Below are 23,959 nucleotides of genomic sequence, written 5' to 3' on the forward strand. Positions count from 1 at the left end.
ATAGAAGCCGTAGGCTTAAAACGATACAAGTACATGTGTATGGCTGGATACAGTACCCGTATGAGAAAATTATGAGGTATACTGTGAATCAGACTATGTGCAGGATTAATAACATATGATTCAAACAGAAATGGAAACGGGCATCACAGTGCATTATTGTAATGAAATACCTTGTTATTTACCAATAAACCTTGGGCGAGTAGAGTGGAGCGGCGGAAGAGTGAGAGGAGCGGAGTGGAGTGTAGTGGAGCGTCGCGGAGTGAGAGGAGTGAGGGAGGGAAAGCTGGTTTCTGACACTACAAGTGTACGCAACTCCACCAAGTGATGTAATTGTTTCTAATATCCTACTGCTAACAGTCCATTTGTAAGACGTTTTCCCATTATCACGTTCAAAGCCGACCTAAACTGCCATTGAGGTGCCGGATGGTTAAGTCATATCTTATTCTACTTGGTATCCATCCACTGCTGGCTGAACAGAGGCAGATCCCAAACAAATTCATCAGCGTCGGATAGGAGTGTACCATGAAACTGTCCAGTGCCACATTATGGAACATAGTGACCCATTTGAGGACATCACCTGATGTTTCTGCGGATGTGACTTGAATTTTAACAATATTTCGGTTTCTCACAACCTGTCATCATAACCTGTCATCGGAATGTCCAAAGTGATTAATGTGTATGGTGCTTGGATTCAAACGTATGGTAATATCTATATGGTGTGACTGAGAGACTAACTCTGAACAGCAAATTGCCCCGCCTTAAATGACAGGGCAACCGTGTGCCGTGATTACAATGAAAAGTTGCGCTAATAATTCGTTTTGCTGCTAGAACACACTTGACTGCCTAAATACATTTGCAATATGTAAAACAATACAGCAAAAAAGAAAGATTTGCATTAAGTTCAAGAAGAGAAGGCCCATAGCAATTTCGAGCACTACTTCATTTTGAAAACCATTGGAGGTAACGAAAGACCAGTGAAGTCTGGAATAGAGTATAACATTTTCTGCGCATGCGTAGATTAATTGACTTTCTACACATGCGCACAGGTAACAGAAAAGGGCGACAACGCGACAATGCGACATACATTTTGTCGCATTGTCGCGTGTCGCGTTTTAGTCAATTTGTTAAATGCATACTATGGTCAATATTTTAATAAAGCACGAGACGCGACAGTTGTCGCATTGTCGCGTGTCGCGTTTTAGTGAATTCTTACATACGTTAGATAGGGCGACAATGCGACAACGCGACATATTTTGACCTTGAAAAGTGTCGCTATGTCGCGTGTCGCACTTTGGAGGAACAGAGAAAATGTTTTTCGAAACGCGACACGCGCCCATCGCGACAATGCGACAAATGGGCGAAATGTCGCCTTGTCGCCTTGTCGCCTTGTCGCGCTTGGTTAATTTTCACCTCATTTTGCTTGTTTTTGAGAAGGCGACAACGCGACAATGCGACAATGTCCCTTCTCGGATTCCATAAACAAGTCCTTTCAGCTCTCACAATCCCGTAAACTCTTCTTGCGATAATGTAACTCGGAGGTGGCTGAAAGTCTGTGATGGACTGTATTGATGGAATAAATAACTAATATTATTCGAACTAACGAGCCTGGTGCGGCCTTATTCCAGTGGTTTGGAGTTCTCCAAAAGTTATTTCAGGAAAACTGGCAGTTCTTTGTTCAGGTTTGGAAAGAGGCGAGCACATGATGGAGGTGTGACATTTCTGCAGGTGGACTGACCCGCCGGGTCTGTGCTATTTTTCGAGATGGTCTGACATTTCTGTAGGTGGTGTGACCTGCAGGGGCTGTGATACTTTTGGAGGTGGTCTGACATTTGTGGAGGTGGTGTGATATTTCTGCAGGTGGTGTGATATTTCTGGAGATCGTGTCTCATTTCTGGAGGTCGTGTGACATTTCTAGAGGTGGATTGACATTTCTGCAGGTGGTCTGACCTGCAGGGGCTGTGATATGTTTTGAGGTTGTCTGACATCTGTGGAGGTGGTGTGATATTTTGTGCAGGTGATGTGATATTTCTGGAGATCGTGTGACATTTCTGGAGGTCGTGGGACACTTTCTGGAGGTGTTCTGACATTTCTGGAAGTGGTGTGACAATTCTGGGGGTGGTCTGGCATGGAGGTTGTGTGATATTTCTGGAGGTGTTGAAACATTTCTGGACGTGATCTGACGTGACTTGTGTTACGAGGGGATATCAAAAGGTTTTGAGCCTCGCCCTGAAAAAGCATGATTTTGAAATTTATACTGCTTTATTTTTTCAACATAGTCCCCTTCCAACTTCACACACTTCTCCTATCTGGTTTGCCAATTGCTGATTCCTAATCTGAAGAACTCCACATCTTGGTCTACAGCAGCGATAAGCTCATCATCATCCTACAATTTCTGGCCCCGGATGTGTTTTTTTCAGTCGAGGAAAGAGGTGGAAGTCGCTAGGGGCTTGGTCTGGTGAATAGGGAGGGTGAGATAAAATTTCGTACCCGCACTCGCGCGAGTTTCCATTGCAGCTCGACTGGTGTGGACTGACGCATTGTCCTGGTGAAGAAGAATCCCTCGCCGGATCTTTCTCTGTAATAGACTGGCGTACCTGCTTCAGAAGGTTAGCATAGTACTCTTAATTCATTGTGGTACCATGAGGCAAGTAGTCGATGTGAATAACACCTTTACTGTCCCAAACAATAGTTGCCATAACCTCCTTTGGGGACCTGGTCGATTTGAACTTCTTTGTCCTTGGAGAGGTGACATGTTTCCATTCCACTGACTCCTTCTTGCTCTCAGGGTCACAATGATGAAGCCAGTTTCATCACAGGTTACAATTCTAAAGTGAAAATCTTCTTGATTGGCATGGTAACGAGTCAGTATCGCGCCACTGATGTTGACCCGAGAAAGCTTCATGTCATCAGACAGCATTCTTGGGACCCATCTTGCACACACCTTGGACATGTGGAGATTGTCATGGAGTATGCTGTGAATGGATCCATATGAGAGTCCGGTTGCATCTTCTAACTCGTGCAGGGTGATACGACGGTTTGCCATCACTAGTTGATGCACAGTGTCAATGTTTCCTTAGGTGGTACTGGTTGAGCGTCGTCCTGGACGGGGGTCATCATCTAAGATCTCTCTTTCTCGCTGAAACTCTTTCACCCAACGTTTCATGGTTGCAGCAGAAGGGGAAGACTCCTTGTAAACAGCAGTGAGTCGCTTTTCAACCTGCTTGGCCGTGTTATCCTCCAGGACAAGAAACTTTATTACTGCTCTATATTCAACCTTGTCTATTTTTCACACTCACTAGGGGGTATATCTCTTCTACAAGGCACTGCCATTAAAGAAATGCATCCAGGTATGTGATCCTACCGGGAATATGTAGCTAGGACACTATTATACGTTAGTATAAATATGCAAGGCTCAAAACGTTTTGATATCACGTCGTACATTTCGCAATAGTCCACTGCTTGGAATCATTTGGGGTCTCAGGAAAATCAAAACCATGACCTGAAAGTTGATGGGACAGACTTTAACTTCTTTGGAGGAGGGTCCGTCAGGCGTTCCCATTTCTGTGTCTGTTGCTTTGTGTCTGGTTAATAATACTCAACCCACGACTGGCTCACGGTTGTAAACCCATCAAGACAGTCAGTAGATCACCTTCAAAACGCTATCTATTCACAAGTGAGGATGAAAGTAGCGCCCTTATGGAACCATCTTGGAACGCGGAGGGCATTTAGAAATAATGCGTCAAAACCAATGTAGATATCGGGGTTACGAGTGACCTGGCCGTCTAAAATGCTGAAACTCGCGTTTGATACCAGCTAAAATACAGAAACGAATCGATACTAGTGATCACAGGTTTTTAGCCCATCCATGAGAAGTAACTGAGACAACCGCCCAATCCATGAATTACTAAAACCTCAAATTGTCTGTGCCTTTGTTAATTAGGCAATATTCCAGAGACATACAAGCCAGTGCTTGACATCATGACCATTGATAAACTGGGATCCGATGATACCAGTAAGTCATCTCTTACGATAAGCATGGTTTGTTGAAGATCATCAAATGTATATGGAAATAAATGTGATCACGTGGTGTATGTATGTCTAGGAAATGTGAAACTTTCTTTTCTGGATTCTGTTGAAATGATATTCATATCAGTAGAATTACATCCAAGACAGTAACAACAAGTAGTCTTGTAGTCTGAGTTGGCAGTCGATCAGGACGAAAACATTTAGTAACGGAGATGTTTATTGAACAGACTGTTATTTTAGTCAGCTATGTCCAGATTACAAAGTATTGTTCTCACAGCAAGTTGATTGTCAGGACTGTTATTTCAGTTAGCTATATCCAGATTACAAAGCATTGTTCTCACAGCAAGTTGATTGTCGGGACTGTTATTTTAGTTAGCTATGTCCAGATTACAAAGCATTGTTCTCACAGCAAGTTGATGACACTTCATTGTAAACCAAAAGTTACTGTATTCTGTAATCTGATTGGTTGAAAAACATGATTAAATGGTATTAGATTCCCGGAAACTGAAAGACTATTCACGGCGTATTGACACGTAAACAATTGTTTTGTTGTGTCATCAACAGTGGTGACGTCATTAAAATCATATTGTGACGTAAAGTTAGAATGACGTCACAAATGAGCAACTCCAGATGCTACCATGAGAACCAGCTGAAACGGCCAGCTGATGACACTTCACTGCTGTGTCCATATTCGATGTAAACGAGTGCAGACACTAAAACCCCTTTGGTTTACTTTTGTGTTTACAATGTCGATAAACATCATGTGTTGGCAAATTTCCGGGTGTTATTGAGTATTTGAAGCAAATACTCAATAACACCCGGAAATTGGCCAACACATGATGTTTATCTCCTAATTGTTCTCACAGCAAGTTGATTGTCGGGACTGTTATTTTAGTTAGCTATGTACAGATTACAAAGCATTGTTCTCACAGCAAGTTGATTGTCGGGACTGTTATTTTAGTCAGCTATGTACAGATTACAAAGCATTGTTCTCACAGCAAGTTGATTGTCGGGACTGTTATTTTAGTTAGCTGGGTCCAGAATACAAAGCATTGTTCTCACAGCAAGTTGATCGTCGTGACTGTTATTTTAGTTAGCTATGTCCAGATTTCAAAGCATTGTTCTCACAGCAAGTTGATTGTCGGGACTGTTATTTTAGTTAGCTATGTCCAGATTACAAAGCATTGTTCTAACAGCAACAATTGTTGATTGTCGGGACTGTGTTTTTAGTCCGTAACCCGTAACTGATGTGGGAATATGAAGCAAGTGTTAGTAGCCCGGATTGTAGAGAAAACCGCACTATACAGAGTCCGGATTTGACAGATTACACTATACTACCAATAAGTGAAAATGAACGGTCCTTGGCGATGATTTAGGCGATTTCATGCCACTGTATCCTGCTGACGTAAACAGAAGTACTGAAATAAGCAACAGGAATCGAGACGCTTACCATAATGAGCATCCCCAAAGGCTTGTCATAACTTTGCCAGAACCTACCCGTGTCCTTGTACAATGCTTTCATGTCCATTCCAAAAAGACGATACCGGTGAAGGTCCCAGGGTAGATTAGGCCTTCAGCAACCCAGGATTGCCATAAAAGGTGACCATACTTGTAAAATGCGACGAGCGGGATCGGGTGGTCAGGCTCGCTGACTTGGTTGACACATGTCATCGGTTCCCAATTGCGCGGATCGATGCTCATGTTGTTGATCACTGTATTGTCTGGTCCAGACTCGACTATTTACAGACCACCGCCATACAGCTGGAATATTGTGCGGCGCAAAACTAAACTAACTCACTCCAAAAAGACGAATCCAATTTCTTTTTCTGTTTTATCATAAAAGGAACAATTTTCCAATCACTTCCACAAATAGGCGTCTGTTTTATTGCTACCCTGCCGCCTACTCCCTCGCCCGAGACGCTCGTAGTTTCCATCCTTCCTCTCCCCCTTCTCCCCACAAAAATATCTATATTCTAGGTTGTGTACATGCGTTTGAATCTCTCTACGTTAAAGAACTTCCACTTGTATGTCGAACACTCAAAGAAAACATAGTTGCCTTCAAGTCACAAAGCAAAGCATACCCGTCAATAACTTGCCGCCATTTTGATTTCATACTGACAGTGTTGTTATCTTTAGAGAATCTCAGCGACAGCAGAGCGATACAACAATGTTGGACTTACTGCTGAGCGCTTGCGTTGTCAACGAGAAATGTCAAAGGGTGTTTCTTTAACCCAAGGTGAACTATATGTAAGATTTACATTTACAACTAATCACTTCTTTAGAAACGACAAACGTTCCGTTCTGTTCATTCACAGGAAAAATAGCTATCGTAAAAAATTAATGACAAGAATATTTGTACAAGACACCTTTGGATAAAACGTAATCAGTTTTACAGAATCATAGCTGATACGACATATTTTTCCTCATCGTCAGTATTTGTTCTTTCGTATGTTTAAATCTTGAATATTGATTTGAAATTATTGACCTTGAATTCACCGGAAAGTACTTTCGATTTGTTTTCCTTTGTTGAGTAAAACCACAGGCGACACGTATTCCAGTCACGTCGAGGCGACGTCTTCGCCATACGTACCAGTGGTTGATAGTCTGATCAACAGCCGGATACGGTTGTCGTTGGTTTGTGGAATTTCAGAAAACTTGTAATAATGATGATTTAACGATTGTTTGTAGTTTTGCCCAAGGTTTTAAGGTTTCACTTTCGGGACGTGGCGTCCACTATCATTGGCTGCCATCCTGTGTTGTAACATATGTCATATTTGGGATTACACTTTCTGAGTAAAGTAAAAATTCTAGTACTTTTTGGGTTGAGTCCCATCTGTACTGGAGATTAGGTGCACGATTCTGAGCGTGCGGGTTCATCTTTCTAAATGGCACTGTGTAATCATAGCTTTCGGCCGTGGGAGCCTTGCAATTTACACTTAACAGAGGGGTACGCAAAGTACGCAGTCTAGACTACCACTTGTCCGACTTCCATTTTTTTAGTGGAAGTTAGGTTAGACGGTTGGCTCCGCGTGCTGACGATTCGTTGCCTTACTCTGAGGGTGCCGGTTCGAATCCCTGATAGGATCTACCAAAATCATGCCTTAGAATTTGTATTTTCCTAAGAAAGTGTAATCCCAACTATGGCATATGTTAAATTTGACCACTTTCTAACTGACATTGTGTAAACCTTTGTTGTATCTGAATATAAAACAATGCTAAGATTAGATAATAAGCAGTCTCGATTATTGTAAAATGTAAATGTAAAATGAACATATTATGAACTCAACATGGAAAAGTTGAAAGAGTAGGGATGTCCTTATTTCCTTGTAGGAACCGTCGCTTGCAGAATTTGTCAAAAAGGTACAAAATGTTGTATATATAATTTTTGGAATAATACTTCTCAAGTCTAACTTATTCGTGCATCCATGCTGGCCATTGACTCGTGAAAGTCCAGGCTAGAATCGGTCTCAGCATCAAGTTGTCCTATCTGGTTTGTACATGTACCCATGCTTGCGCCCCCTAGAACATATAAACCGTTCGTGATAAAAGGGTTGATGGGCCATTGTTTCCGACATTTGTTTATGCAATCCTGAACAAAACTTGCAGCTGTATCAACCAGTTATTGTTGTGTATTTTCATGACGCTTCACGCCAGCTGCCCTTGCTCTCATACGTGTTGACAAACGGTCAAAGTCACAGTCCTAGCTAGGGTTAAGCTAGTTGGTCTGGGGCACCACCACCACGAGCACCGTGGCCTGACATGACGCATAAGGATTCTTGTGTATACACTTAGAGAAACTTCAGTGTTCTTTTATCTACACTGAGGTTTACACCCAAACAGTGAGTGAGTGAGTATGGTTTTGCAATATTCCAGCAACAGAACTGCACCCATGTGAGGAAATGAACCTGGTCCTTCAGCGAGACGAGTGAACGCCTTAAGCAATAGGCTACCCCAACGCCCTTTTCAGGTATTTACGCAGAGAGAATCCTACGACTCGCTTCCTCTCAGCAACTAACTGTGGCCAAAACCTGAATATCTTGCTATACTAAAAGGGGTTAAGATTTGGCATGCCCAACCCCTCGGATTGAACTTCCAGAGTACATGATCAAAACACAGACTTTCAGATACTCTTGCATGGAAATGACCCTACCTTCGTGCAATATTTCGTTTCGGCATCATTTGGACATCCATGGATACGTGAAACTCTCCTCATTACCATCCCAACCCTCACCCCAATGGATGTCCTCCTTACCCAGTGTATGTCCTCCTGTACATGCGGTTAACAAGAGCGGCAAGAGGTTTAACAGTGCTGGGCGTTGCGGCATATATGATACAGTCTGCTGAACGGTAGGTAGCCTCGAGAAAACAGAATAAAGCTGACTCAACTCCATGAGAAAACTGTAACGTAAGTCTGAATAGAACGGACAACTGACAACTACAGCGCAGGTTAGCCAGAGCACTGCGATGAGGTGTGGGGATTAACTGAGTTACGTACGGTTCAGCCATCAGAGAACTTCTATACCTTCCTAGTGTATTTCCATTTATCTGTCCACAGTAACAGTGCAACGTTCGTTATGTTTTCGTTTCCACAATGCAATCGTGGAATGTCGCTTGACCAGTCAGCCTCAACTGAATGTGCTGATCTAAACTGACGGTGGTAGTATCTGTCTTTCTATCTTTGTCTACATCTACGTCTGTAACTATCTATATTTATCCATTTCTCTTTCTCTATATACATTCTGTCTTTAACGTTTCGTTTCTCTCTCTCTCGCATATACGAAACACCCAAACACGGTTAAAGCAAATATGAATACAGCACAATGTTCACATAAGGTCAACGCGTTGTTAATTGGTTGCCGGGGGATAAAGGTCATGTACAAGGTAGCCAAAAGACGCCCTCGGGCGTGATTAGACATCCTTTAGTGGCTTCCTTCTAACTAACCAACCTTTAAGAGTCACTAACAGTCAGATATGTTGCCACAACAAATGGCTCAAAGCAGAGTATTGTTTTCGTTCTTTCGTTCCTGTCAGTGACCTGAGACGTTCATGGTGTATTTATGCTACATTCCACCCACGACATACACAGTAACGCTAAATGTTATTGTTTCTCCAGAAGCAGGGGGGTTGGGGGGCTGGGGGTGGGTGTGTGTGGTTTCGATTCCCCACATGGGTGCAGTGTGTTAACCCAGGCGCGACATTATTGCAGTGTTGCTACAAACGGCGTTAAACTCACTTCTGCTCACTTCTATCTGGGTGGAATTGGCCTTCAGCAAACCATGCTGGTCGGGAGAGGCGACTGACGGGTCGAGTGGTCAATGTCGCAGACGTGGTTGATGTAAGTCACTCATTACAATATCACTGGATCTCATATCATCGGGTGCAGGGTGGTGGGGGTGGGGTAGTCTATTGGCGTCAGATCCAGCTGCGATTTCCCACAAGGGTACAATGTCTGAAGTCCATATCTGGTGCCCCCTGCCGTAATATTGGTGGTATGTTGCTAAAAGCGACTCGAAATTAACTCACTCATTCCACTTATCGTGATTTGATCTCTGTACGCTGAGTCAGTGTTTAATAAAAAAAACCTTCTCCCACGACTCATAAAAACTTGCAGGTCTCAAACATTTAAAAAGATTTTATATTCTAAGATGCTTCGGTGAAAGATCAAAAGCTCCGACAATACTTCATCAGACGATAATGTGCACTTTTTGTATTACGTCACAACGTGTTGACGTCACTGCGCCATTCCTGTCTGCGCCCTCGTAATCGAACTTTTTGGCATTACGTCACAATGTAACCGACGTGACGATGGATGTCAGCTGCCATAGCCTCGTACAGCCTCCTACTGTAAAATGCTTCGTCGCATCCCGTGTCTTTTAGTTGTAGCTACATCACAAGCGTCCTCGTGCTTTAACTATAATTGTAAACCTAAAGTTACTGTGTTCTGTAATCTGATTGGTTGAAAAACATGATTAAATGGTATTAGATTCCCGGAAACTGAAAGACTATTCACCGCGTATTGGCACGTAAACAATTGTTTTGTTGTGTCATCAACAGTGGTGACGTCATTAAAATCATATTGTGACGTAAAGTTAGAATGACTTCACAAATGAACAACTCCAGATGCTACCATGGGAACCAGCTGAAACGGCCAGCTGAGGACACTTCACTGCTGTGTCCGTATTCGATGTAAACAGACACTAAAACCCCTTTGGTTTACTTTTGTGTTTACAATGTCGATATGACGCCGGAGGTTTCAAATGGAATATTCCCGTGCTTCAAATACTCAATAACACCCGGAAATTGGCCAACACATGATGTTTATCTCCTAATAGTTCAAGGCGAAAGTGTGCTTTATTACAATATACATGGTGGTAGAACGAACTGTATTTCTTGATTAAATCTTAAGTGATTCACACTACGCTCACCTTGTGTCATCAGTATTTGTACAGATTAATAACACATTCAATATTCAGCTTCTTGCATATTTTCATGGGAGAGAAAATCGTTCTGGTGTTTTGGGTTTTTTCAACACTGTTATGGGTTACATAGTAAGCGATGCCAGTGGCGAACGAAAATTACATAACAATGTCACATGTTCGTAAATCTGAAAGGACATAGGCAAAACTCTTTCCATATCCATAAGAAATCTCTGCTAAAAGAGGAAACGATTGTACAGTTGTGACTTAATCATGATTATATATTTGTTTCAGTAGCATTACAGCTGTAAGGTAATGTTTGCCAAATGGACCAGACAATCCAATGATTGTCACCACGCTACGAGCATCCGTTTGTGAATCACTATGAATGATAATACCAAGCTTTAAGTGAACGTATCCTGCCCCACCGGTGGCACCTGTCATTTACAAATCTAGTCACCTGAAATAATTGGGAACATGGGTCAAAATGGGTAACTGCATCGGACATCACTTTTGTCGCTGATAAAATTTCGAACTGTCCTTCATATGCCTACCATAAAAAGTTTTAAATTTGACAAATTTACTAATTTAATTTAAATTTAACATTTGTCTTACGGAAGACACCATGAATTAGGTATTTTATATATTTTAATGTTACTTGACTTTCAAAGAGATTGCTCGCAGTATATTGAGAGAATTGTTTGTTGTATGTAAGAATCTTACTGATATTCCAGTGATTATTTTAGTCAGTCTATGTGTTATTCAACTAACCAGAAAACATTCTCTACTTGGAAATGTAATGCTTTAGATACAGAAGTTGAAAATAGAATGTTTCGAGGTAAACAACAGCAAAACAAAAAAACGCAAATGATAGTAAAGATACAGCCTTGGCATTAACGTAAACGAGTTTCGTTTTCACTGCATTCAGCAATATTCCAGCTGTGTGTGTATGTATCAACCAAGTCAGCGAGTCTGACCACCCGATCCCGATCTCTTGCCACAAGCATGTACATGTGTTACTGAAGATCAGTTCAAACCGGGATCTTCACTGGTGTACCATGAACACAAAATATAACTAAAGCATTACAAAGTAGCTGAAAAATATACTTCCCATCAAAAGTGTAGACCCACTAGTGTAAATATACCAACATACTTTACACATGAACCGAACGTTGATAAGGTTTTTGTTGTGACTTCAATGAAAAGTGGTGAATTCTCCAGGAAACTTTACACCAACACGCAGTTGTTCACCTGCACGATGTTTGCACGTTTTTCAGCAATTTGATGTTTGATCCTCGTGCAGTTCATCTGCATAAGGTTCACAGCTGGTTCCTCCAAGTTAGTGGAGAAATCAATCATCGGTATAGCCATATATATGTTACAGACAGACTCTGAAATCAGTAATTTCGTTAAATGACGAAGAGGGTCAGCCATTTCACGTCATTTTGTGTAACAACAGTCAGCACGCTACAGTAATTTCACGACATGAAAAGAAGCATTTACACCTGCCACACCTCACAATCCCCTGCCCACCACATATGAATGAAATTAAATTTCATGAAATGACTGAAGTATGTTGATTGTTGTTACACAAAATGACGCGAAATTGCTGACCCCCTTCGTCATTTCACGAAATGACGGATGTCACAATCTGTCAGTAATTAACATACATATACAGAACGTATAGCGAGTGTTTTAAGTGAGTTTAAACATTTGGTGGGAATTATATAAACAAATGAACTAGATATGAGATCATGTCTGTACTGACGGAGATGCGGTAACAGAAATATCGAAAAGTAAATAGATCTGTGAAGACGAATGTGGAGGAGGATTGTAATAATTCATGGAGTTGTTTTTCATAGTAACCACAGAATTTCTGTGAAATGATAAAAATAATGCCGACAGTGAAGGAAATGAAAGCAATGACAATATATGACGTTGACATAATGATATATGACTCCTACAAACATAAAATATACATCAGCAGATCCAATGGTATTGGAAGGAATATCAATAGCCGTTAAAAAAATAACAGTCGTCCGAGTAATGGTAGCTCACCTCTGCTTATAAAATATTTTTGACATTATTTAAAAATATTTAAGCTCCAGGCACACTTTTACGTATATCAAGTGCTTACGAGTTCCTTGTAAAACATTTTAGTACCGAGCCGTAGGCTCAAAATTGCGAAGATTTGCGATTACTTTGACTTACGTGTGACAAATCTTGCATATAAATAATGAATTCAGCGCATCCATTATATATACTTTTCGTAACACTGTTTTTCTTGCTGCAAATAGCAACATATGCAATGCACATTCCCAGCGTATTCCAGACGCACCCATTATGCCGACCTCGCATTATGGTGACAATGCGCTGCCCGATAGCAAAACAAACGGTACTAAATCGTGCAATACGTTGGCATTCGCTAGGAGCTAAATTAGCGTGCGTTATATTTGTGCTGCAAGTTTGCTGTGTATACGCTGAGCTTGAGGGGATCAGCGGATTATCGTATAATCAGCATATACGGTCGCAGTTTGAAAACCGACTCAACAAAACCTTTGAATGTAACAGTACACTATTGGGGTAACGCTGTTTTTACAGACCATTGTCATTTGCAGAATCTTTAGGTTAATTAACTCACCTATTCCGCATAAATGGGTGGAATTTGCCTTAAGAAAGACGGAACAGTATCCCATGAATTTAGTTGTAACATAAAACAACTTACTCCCAACGGACTGTTGACCCGTCACTGTTAAATCATGGAACAAAATTTATGACGTCATTATGGAGTGTGACGTCACAGTTGTGACGTCATTTAACAACAGACCCGTTAATGGTCCGTCGGTAAGGAATCAAAGGGCCATTATCGTTTGCAGTTGCCCGCTCATTTCTGATCATGTTAATTCCATTCATTTTAACAGTAACACTAAGATTTATTCATTACGTCAGATTTCGTCTGAGCACATAACAAACGTGATGGAGGGAAATAATTTGTCTGGCGAGTGTGTAAGTTCAAGAAGCGATATGATTAACCTTTGACCTAGAGGTACTTTGACCTGATATAAATAATGAATTTCTTTCACAAAAAACAACGTAAAACGAGCTGAATTATAATGGGGATAACTGTACTGTGTTTGACAAGTTGGTGACGTATAGTTGTAGTTATATAGCCGCAAATTTAACGTTTTATCGGCTCCGCTTACACGTGTCCGATATAACTAAATTTGCGGCTATATAACCATCAGTATACGTCCCAATTCGTCAAACGCAGACTAATTATACCTTAAATAGAACGTATGACGACGTAAAATAGCGTTAACCGTGTTGCGACGTATTACAAAGTGAGACCACAACGTTGTCCCAGGTAACTGGGAGTCCACAGAATAACGTTGTAACGAAAGCATGACTTTGTGACATCGTAAAATTGTCAGCTGGGAACATAATGTTGGTGTTCCATTCTGAGTCGAAAATAACATCACTTATGAAATAGTTTTCCTCTGCGGTATCATGTTTGAAACACACAAATGTGAACAAACGAAAACAGGTGTGGTTAGAATAGCTATGTCACCAGTGATGCTGCTATCAAATTCTAACAGATCCATTTATAATACAATGGCAATATGAACAGACTTATCGTTTAAAGGTAAAACATGTGATTACATAAAACCACGTTTTGGTGCTAAAGACTACATTTCACACCAAGTTAGAGATTCTGAGTTTAGACCTGGGCCCACTTGCACAAAGCGATTTTAGCGCTACAACTATCTTAATGTTTGTTGGAGAATGGGGGTTACAATCATTGTAGCGCTAAGATCGCTTTGTGTAAGTGGGCCCTGATTATACTAGGCTACCTGTTGAAGTAGGACGTTGGCATCATGTCCCTTTTAATGACCGAAAGTGTTCGATGTGTAACTCCGGTGAAATGGGTGATAAGTACCTCTATATTCTTTCTGCATTCCGTTATCAGCAGATATAAACACGCTATTACCAAGGTATCGTTGTGCAAGACCTAAGCCCGTGAAGGCCCAGGGTAGAATTGGCCTTCAGCAACCCAGGCTTGCCATTAAAGGCGACTGTACTTGTCGTAAGAGGCGACTAACGGGATTGGGTGGTCAAACTCGCTGGCTTGGTTGACACATGTCATCGGTTCCCAATTGATGCTCATGTTGTTGATCACTGGATTGTCTGGTCCAGACTCGATTATTTACAGACCGCCTCCATATAGTTGGAATAGTGCTGAGTGCGGCGTAAAACTAAACTCACCCACTCACAAGACCTAATCACTTTAAACTGCATAGTCGTTTGATGGAAAGAAATTAAACAATTGCTGCTAAGCTAAGGAAACACATTATATTTCATGTATTTGTGTAAATCTTTCAAACCTTCAGTGATACTGTCTCGTATCAATGTTACATTATATTACATGTATTTGGGTAAATCTTTCAAACCTTCAGTGAAACTGTCTGGTATCAATATTACATTATATTACATATGTCTGTACCACTGTCAGTGGCTTTGATGACTAAATCAACTGAACCGATCTGTAATGGAACATGTGACAGTCATCTACAACGTGTTCTTTGGGGATTAAAATCAATGGGCCCTACTAATCCGTACAGAAATGTGTGTTGAAGCTATATTCCATGTAAAATTTAGAAATGCAAGTGTGCCAGGTAACAAAGAGAAACCACGGCATTCGCATCGTCTTCCTCTGATAGTGCAGAGAGACTTGTCTCAAACCAGATTAAAGCTTTAAACCCCCATATCTCATATCATATGTGATTACATAAAATGATCGAGTTCACTAAACACTGTGAACCTTGGTCAGCGTGGTCAGTGCTTGTGGTCAAAGAATACTACTCACTTGAATAGACTATAAGCGTGCAAGCACTGCACTGTTAGTCCTAATCAGCTTATAGCCAATTAAAGAGCCTGCAAAAATAGAATTGCACCAAGCTTTAATCACAAGGCTGCACCACCACCTCTTGAACAGTCTTGACCCGGAAATGAATATTCTTTTCATCTTGAAATACTTGGGGGTACGATACAAAAACCCGATAAAGACAAGAAAGGGATAGTACACTCCGAAGCACACCCAAGAGTCAGAGGATTAGAACATCTATGATGTCGACAAAACAAGAACAAATGATGTTTGGATTGTATGCATGTAAGGAGAGCTATATGTGTAAGGACTTCGACTTGGAGAGACAGTAAAGAGAGTTTGGCGTGATATTAATCTGAAAGGAATTTATGATGAGAGTTCCAAGAAAAGACTGACGATACTCCAAACTTCCATTGTTCTGTTCTTAAGACTCCTTCACACCTATATAGAATTGACAGGAATAAAATAGAATTTACCAGATAAAAAATATTTTTAAAGTTCGAACCGCATTCGGGAGGGGATGTCCAAATGAACAATTTTTTCAACCTTTGTTAGAATGCCATTACTGGATTCTCTCAAATATATGTAAGTACGTGTATCAGACGTTCCAGTGAGATATGGCCAGGTTTTTATGCGACTCTGTGATGTTCTGGTGGCGTTAAAGCTCACTTGAAGAGCATTCGGGACGTTCTGGCTGTGTTTGAGGTACATTTGAGCTGTATGCAACTGTACTCGACATACCCTGACACATTCGGGGCATTCTGAGAGGATATGAAGTGGTTTGATTTTTCCCTGCGTCTCCCGTGAATACGTTTCGATTACTAGTTCTTAGATTGCAGTATGAATACTTAGAATGCCGTTAGAATGCACTTGAAATATCGTTCAATATCTTTCCACTTCGAACGTAAATCGTACGTTATGACACATGTTCAAAACATTCGTGGATGCTTCAAGAATTGACCCGTGTAGCTGGAATGTATTCGGGGTGCAGTAAGAAGTTATAAGCGGGGTTCGAATTTCCAGGAATCTGCAGAAATTTTCATTTCAACAGCATTCACTCCGCCCTAAGTGCGAGAGAGGTGTTAACTTTCCGTTCCAGGGCCCTTATTCTCGAAACGTTCGTAGCCCTAAGAATTCTTAACTTTGGTTGTAGCCAATATGTTAAGTATGGGCTTAAGAAGTTCGTAGGGATACGAATGTTTCGAGAATAGCTAGCCAGATGTTCTTACTTGCCCGCTTCAACACTCATTTACATGTACTAGCTGAAATTACCTTCCCTACCCATTGCTGTATAAATTCATGCTCAAAGTAGTGTTCTAGAAGACTCAATTCAGAGGTATCCCTTCACACTTCACTCTGCTTTGGGGCGTTGGGTAGTGGGGAAGGCCAGGGTTCGATTCCCTACATGGTACAATGTGTGAAGCCTATTTCTGGCGTCCCCCGCCGTGCTATTGCTGGAATATTGCTAAAGGCGGCGTAAAGCCAATGTCACACACACTAATCCTGTTTTTATCTTATCCAATCAGGAATTATACAATATCCTGAGAAAACAATATATAACCAGGTACAATGCCGCCCGCTAATTCCACTCACGTAAGCACATCGATCGCAACACGGCAACTAACGTCTCTGATTTTTTTTGTGAAATCCGTGACTAAACATGCACACATATCTAAAAAACTAAGTTTTATTGACAACTATAAGATTCTAACGTTGCATTGTGTTATACGGTTGACCTAGCCGGCGTTTCGGCGACATTGTTTGTTGTCCGGTAATTCTGCGGAGCAACCGATGCCTTGTCTACCGTGTAGACATGTCCCGATTTCAATCCTAAATGTGTACCTTTGGTACGGAAGTACCCTATTGCAGCTGCCTAGAATTACCGGATTCGATAGTACATGATTAAAAGATGAAAATATATCCCAATCCGCCGACGAAACGTGAAGAAATAATTAATGATTTACATATCATGATCGGCATAGAGAATAAATCAAAAGCTTAATATGATCTAAACCAGTTATACAACAGCTGCATAAATAATGACACTATATAGTATTCACTCATGGGATCTACGAACTCTCTGGCCATGTGGCGTACACTACTGCGAACAACATAGGGACGAGACATACTAATCAATAACATCTAACCAAGTACCATGCATCACCTGAAGCTAAGAGACAAGCAGAGAGTTTACGTTAATCTCTGTCTGCAGCTTGAATATTGATGATGGTACTGGCCGTGACTACCTCTTCAGTCTAATCCAAAAATCATTGAATTTTCACCGAATCAATTTATTGTATTTTACCATAATACGATCCGTTTTGAACACGTATTTATGGAACAAACCTGAAGGTGAGTCACGATGAAAGGTTGCATTGCAATTATAATTATAAACCCGTTTACTGTCATCATTAGTTTCAAAATATCGTAAAAAACTAAGATCGGTTAAAAAGATTTATTTCGAGTTTTCCTGTTATTCCTGCACTTTTTGTCAAGAAGATATATTGCTTTTTCTGAAAGCCTTTTCTTGCATAGCAGGGGTTGAGTAGGTAGTGATGGTTTTCAGAAAGACACAGCGGGTGGCTTGAATGAAATGAGATCTTTTTACTGATAGTCTTCATGGGTATTTGACAAAAGTATTTAGGGAATATCCTATCGATATCAAAAGGTATGCCTCCCATAATGTACTTTGTGGAGAAACAGGTCTTCGGCGTGACGGATTCACGTTTTAACCATTTGACTTCCTTCTTTGTTGGTAACCATATTGTAACGGATGGGTGGAGGTTGGATGTGGGTTGGTATGTGGATGTGGGTTCCATACTTACAGACGGCTCTTACATCTTCGTGATCCTTACAGATCGATTTTCACAGCGGGTATTTTGTCCTGTGGCATTTCCATCGTCAACTGATCCTGTTTGTATGTTGTCAAATGCCGTACTCAACAATATCCCAGCTACATTGCATATGGTGACGGTCTGTAAATAGTCGAGTGCCGACCGAACATCCCAGTGATCAACATCACGTGCATTGATGTGTACGCTGACATGTGTGAACCAAGTCGGCGACCCTGACCATCCGATCCCGTTAGTTATCTCTTACAAAGTGTCTGAGTGACTTGAATCCAGATGTATCCCTGATCCTCAAGGAACACGTGGTCATCGATACAATGCAAATTCTGAACATCCCTGACGCCATCTTGTCAGGAGAGATGGGCACTGAAGAATATGCATTGGTGACAACTGGATCTCCGAGAAGGGTGACCTTGCTAACTGCTGTAGTGAGTGAGTGAGTGAGTGAGTGAGTTTAGTTTTACGCCCCACTCAGCACCATTCCAGCTATATGGAGGCGGTCTGTATATAACTGACTCTGGACCAGACATTCCAGTGATCAACAACATGAGCATCGATCTGCGCAATTGGGAACCGATGACATGTGTCAAACAAGTCAGCAAGCCTGACCACCTGATCCCGTTAGTCGCGTCTTACGACAAGCATAGTCGCCTTTTATCGCAAGCCTGGGTTGCTGAAGGCCTGTTCTACCCCGGGACCTTTACGGATCGCTGACTGTTGTATTTACGTGACAATGTCCAAATGTCGTAAAGACGAATCCTGGAACTTTGGCTATTTACTGACCAACGGTGGCGAGAAGAAAGAGATCTCACACTGTTAAACGTTGTTGACATACACCAATTAACCCCAGGGGTAAATACATCCCGGGAACCAAATTGACCATTATGGTAAATTAATGTCATGTTTATAAGTTTTTACCCAAGAGGATAAATACTACAACGCAATCGCTTGAATGGGTGAGTTGGGTTTTAGCAGTATTCCAGCAATATCACGACGGGGGACACCGGCAATGGGCTTCATACAAAGTACACATGTCGGGAATCGAACCCTTGCTTTCTGAGTGACGACCAAACGCTTTAACCAATGGACCACCTCATCGCCCCTCAGTAACCTAAGCAAATTTTGTAATGCCTAGGGCACATTCTACTTTATGTAGTCATGTGAAAAACATTCTGCAACCTGAAGCTATTACCAGTCTGGGGCACTTGCACGAAATCGACATATTGGTTCATTTGTTTGTTTTGTTTATAATTCTTGTTTACCGCCGCAATATTCCCGTTCTATGGCTGCTGACTGTAATTAGACGAGCCTGGGTCCAACACGAATATGATCCACAGGCTGAGCACCGATCTACGTAAGTGGGATATAATGGCATGACTGATGATCTCATTGATAGTATCTTTGTGAAATTTGGAGGTAAGACATTTCGTCAAGACGTAGGCATCCCCATGTGCACGAAATGTGTTACCCTCCTTCCAGATCTGTTTCTTTGTGCAGATGAATCACGGTTTCTGCTTCGGTTTGCAAAATCGAAAGAAGGTAATTTGGCTAAAAGTTTAACTTCAGCGTACTGTACATCGATGCACTAATATCATTATTCATCAAATAGTCAAATGTTGTCCACTTTACCACTGAACTTGAAATAGAGGAGATGCGTAAGACCGTGTCAACTGTTTTATAGTTAGATCAATGCATAAAGATTCAGAGTGACAAACATACCGCCCAGAAGCCTGCAGGACAAAGGGAATGACCTCATTGCTCGCATAGTCAACCTTCCTTTCACGTCGAATAACATTCCAACAACTCCAAGTCTTGTTTACTTAAGTATCGTATTATTCTTGCTCAGATTTTTATTTCTCTTTATTTGTTTATTTATTTTTTTGGCCTTTTCGTTTTGTTTTTCGTTGTAGATTTATTTATTTATTTATTTATTTATTTATTTATTTATTTATTTATTTATTTATTTATTTATTTATTTATTTATTTATTTATTTATTTATTTATGTTTTGTTTCCTCCTTTTCTATTTTTTGCAGTTTTTTTAATAATGGTAAAGTTTGCAACAATCAAGTAATTCAAGTTTCATAGCAGACCTCCTCGTGTGGAGGAAATATCCAAATCTGAAGCATCAGTGGCAAAGTTTATGTCCGCTTCCCTACTTTGACTTATACCATACGTTCCGTTGTTATTTCATGTCAACAAATGCCTAGACTTTTTATGACGGGTGCCACCGGTGGGGCAGGATACGCAAATCCCGCGGACCACAAATATCTGTTCATGATAATAGTCACACCTGTGCAATCGACTCTGCTTTTAGCAGAGATTTCTTATGAATGTGGAAATGGTTTTGTCTCATCTGTGTATCAACCTGGTAAGGGAGCCCGACCACCCGATCCATTTAGTCTTCTCTTATCACAAGCATGATTTTCTGAAGGTCAGTTCAGTACAGGTTTCTTCGTGGATCATACTGATCTGGAATCTGTTGTAAACTGCAGATATTATCGAAGTCGAAAATATAAACCAAAAGCGCAAGCGAATAATCTGTCTCCAGTGTCTGCCGAACTAATTGTCCCATTGTGTTGACCTTTCATCGTGAACATGTTTGTATACGCCAACTGACTGTTTCTTTACGTGCACGGTTTGTCATGTAAATGTGTCTATACGTCGACTGATTGTTTCCTGGTGTTGACGGTTTTTCATGTACATGTCTGTATACGTCAACTGACTGTTCCTTTGCGTTGACGATTTGTCATGTAAATCTGTATATACGTCGACTGATTGTTTCCTGGTGTTGACGGTTTTTCATGTACATGTCTGTATACGTCAACTGACTGTTCCTTTGCGTTGACGATTTGTCATGTAAATCTGTGTATACGTCGACTGATTGTTTCCTGGTGTTGACGGTTTGTCATGTACATGTATGTATACATGTACGTTTCAGTTGTATACACTCAACTATGTGGATGACTTTAGTTTTACCCCTCTTCTAGCAATATTTCTGCAACATGGACACACAAAAGGAGCTCCACATAGTTGATGGACTCCAACCCGGGTCTTTGCCGTGGTAATAGGTGAAGCCCATTTCTGGTGTCCTCGTCCGCATTTTGATCGAATATTAATTATTAAAAGCGGCGTAAACTTTAAATTCTTCACTATGTTTTAAAAGCGTGCTACACATATCAGTTAACCAGAAATGTTGTTACGTATAAAGCACATTCATCACGTTGTATCGATCCGTTGACAATATTGACGATCACAGATGAATATAGCTAGATTTCAGTGGTTTAGAACAACTGTCTTCCGGTCAGGTGAAGACCGAATTTTTCACAATTTAGTCGTAAACTCTTTGCCCTCTAGATTGCACAGTTATTGTATGTAGTACAAACCCCATGTGCTACACGATATGAATGAATGTGTTTTGCATGTGTTACAGAAGCGGACGAAAATGGGATGTGCCTCAAAGTTGAGGATCTTGGTGAGACCGTGGGCAACACATACTATTGTAAAGACCCCGAATTGCCGCTCTGCTGCCAGACGGATGGTACGCATAAATGTTGCGAGTCAGAAGAGGAGAAGACATTGTACGTATACAACGTAACGATGTGTGTGAGTGTCCTTGTCATTTTGTGAGTATTTGAGTGAGTGATTGCTGTTTCCTCACTCAGCAATGTTCTGTTTGTTTGGTTGGTTGGTTAATGTTGTTTAACGCCGCACTAAGTACTATTATACAATATCCAGCTATTGACGGCGGTCTGTAAATAATCAAGTGTGAACCAGCCTATCCAGTGATGAGCAGAATGATCGTCGATGTATACGATAGGATTTTGTCTGCCAGCAATACAGTGTTTAAAATTCATGAGACAACAAACTGTTACATGTCCGATAACTCCACACTAATCAGTATTCCAGGTGGTCTGTAAATTTTTAGTCCAGACCAGACAATCCAGAGGTCAACATCAGCCTCAATCTACGCATTTGAGATAATGTAACAAGCGGCATAATCCTGCCTCCCTATACAGACATTCGGAATATCGAACTCCACGCCCACTAATGTAGATGTGAGCACATACACACACACACACACACACACACACACACACACACACACACACACACACATATATATATATATATATACAGTTTTTAAAAATAATGGACAGGCTAAGATTCAACAATGGACAGAGAGAGAAACAATAGCACTTTCTTCTACAGTTGATGTGATGACAGACACAGCCAAGGGGGGTGACAAATGTCATATACGGTAATTAATGGAAGGGACAAAGAGGAACAGGGTAGCTAACAAAACAATGTACTCTGCGGTAGTGATGAAGATTAAGAATGCAGATCGAACAATAATACATAAACTAAATATGATATGGCCTGACTACATAGATTTTGGTCTTTTGAAATAATTGCACATGGCTGTCCTGAAGTAGACACTATAACACCATAAATGGTGACTACGCTTGTCGTAATAGGTGACTAACGGGAGCGGGTGAACAGGCCCGCTGACGTGGCTGACGTGGCTGACGTGACCTTCATGCTGTTGATCACCGAATGCCTATTCCAGACCTGATTATTTACAGACCGCCGCCACATAGCTGGAATATTGCTGAGGGCGGCATAAAACTATACTCACTCACTCACTCACTCGCAGAACAGTAACCGAAGCGGTAGTAAAATCTCTGCAATGACAGAAGGCCTACCTATATATTATACAATTTAACACCAACATCTTCATTGGCTTAGTAGCCGTGGCGTAAAGCGTCCGATTTATAATCTGACAGATGCGGTTTTATTCCAGGGAGGGAAAACTTTTGTACTTTTAAAATCATCTTTGACGACATTTTTCAATTGATTTCAAACGCTTGAACGTTTATGTTGAAAGAATTCATTTCGTCAAAATCGACTTTCAGGGCCAATTTTGGAGTGTTGTATAGATCGTCCCAGGGATATTGTATATGATCCTGAAATGAGCTTTACCTAAGAAAAAAATCATCCCCAAAACGACGCAAACATGATATCTGAGGTTTATAAGTCAATTTAATGTCTGTTTGAAATCGGTGACATTGCCTTCTATAGATTTTTGAAATGATTTCGATTTCGCGAAATGTTCCAAATCATCTCTTCTTCAAACAATAAATAAATGAATGAGTTAGGTTTTACGCCACACCCAGCTATATTCCAGCAATATGGTGGTGGTCTGAAAATACTCTAGCCTGGACCAGACAGTACAGTGATCAACACCACGATCATCCATTGGTTGTTTACTGGCACACTCAGCAATATTCCAACAGCGATCTGCATATAGTTTAGTCCAGACCAGGCAATCAAGTGACCAACATCAATGTACGCATTTGGCATCCGATGACATGTGTCAACTAAAAATCAGTGAGCCTGACCACTCAATTCCGTTGGTCGCCTCTTAAGACAAGCATGGGTTACTGAAGATCAATTCTAACCCGGATCTTCACGTGTCTTTTTCAAACAAGGGTTACAAGGAGGCCTAAAGGGTTTGAACGTGTGAGTCCTGTATGTACATTTGATAAACCAGTTCGAATGCTTGCAGAGAGTTGTATAAAACTCGTTTTATCCATTGGCTTAATCCGTTGCAAGTATGTTTCTGGTACAGCCTCCAACAGTACAAGAACATCATTTGACATGTTTTGTACTTTATGTGCATGATCGTGGATTTTGTGGATCGTTTTTGGATTTACAAACAGGAATTCAAGGCCGAGGTAATTTTTAAGATTCTCCCTACTAGACTTGACCCTTTCTGCAGCCTCT

The 23,959-nt window shown here is 41.0% G+C and overlaps 1 protein-coding gene across 1 annotated transcript in view; it reads left to right on the plus strand.

Moving 5' to 3' along the window:
* Positions 1 to 23,959, plus strand: part of LOC137262305 (uncharacterized) — a 32,478-nt gene that overhangs the window by 4,413 nt on the left and 4,106 nt on the right. Inside the window, exon 2 of the mRNA XM_067800127.1 lies at positions 21,606 to 21,753. Coding sequence (XP_067656228.1) covers positions 21,606 to 21,753 — 148 coding nt within the window. The remainder of the gene's footprint in view (positions 1 to 21,605; positions 21,754 to 23,959) is intronic.

The sequence above is a fragment of the Haliotis asinina genome, chromosome 14 (genome assembly GCF_037392515.1).
Source record: "Haliotis asinina isolate JCU_RB_2024 chromosome 14, JCU_Hal_asi_v2, whole genome shotgun sequence".
Lineage (NCBI taxonomy): Eukaryota > Metazoa > Mollusca > Gastropoda > Lepetellida > Haliotidae > Haliotis > Haliotis asinina.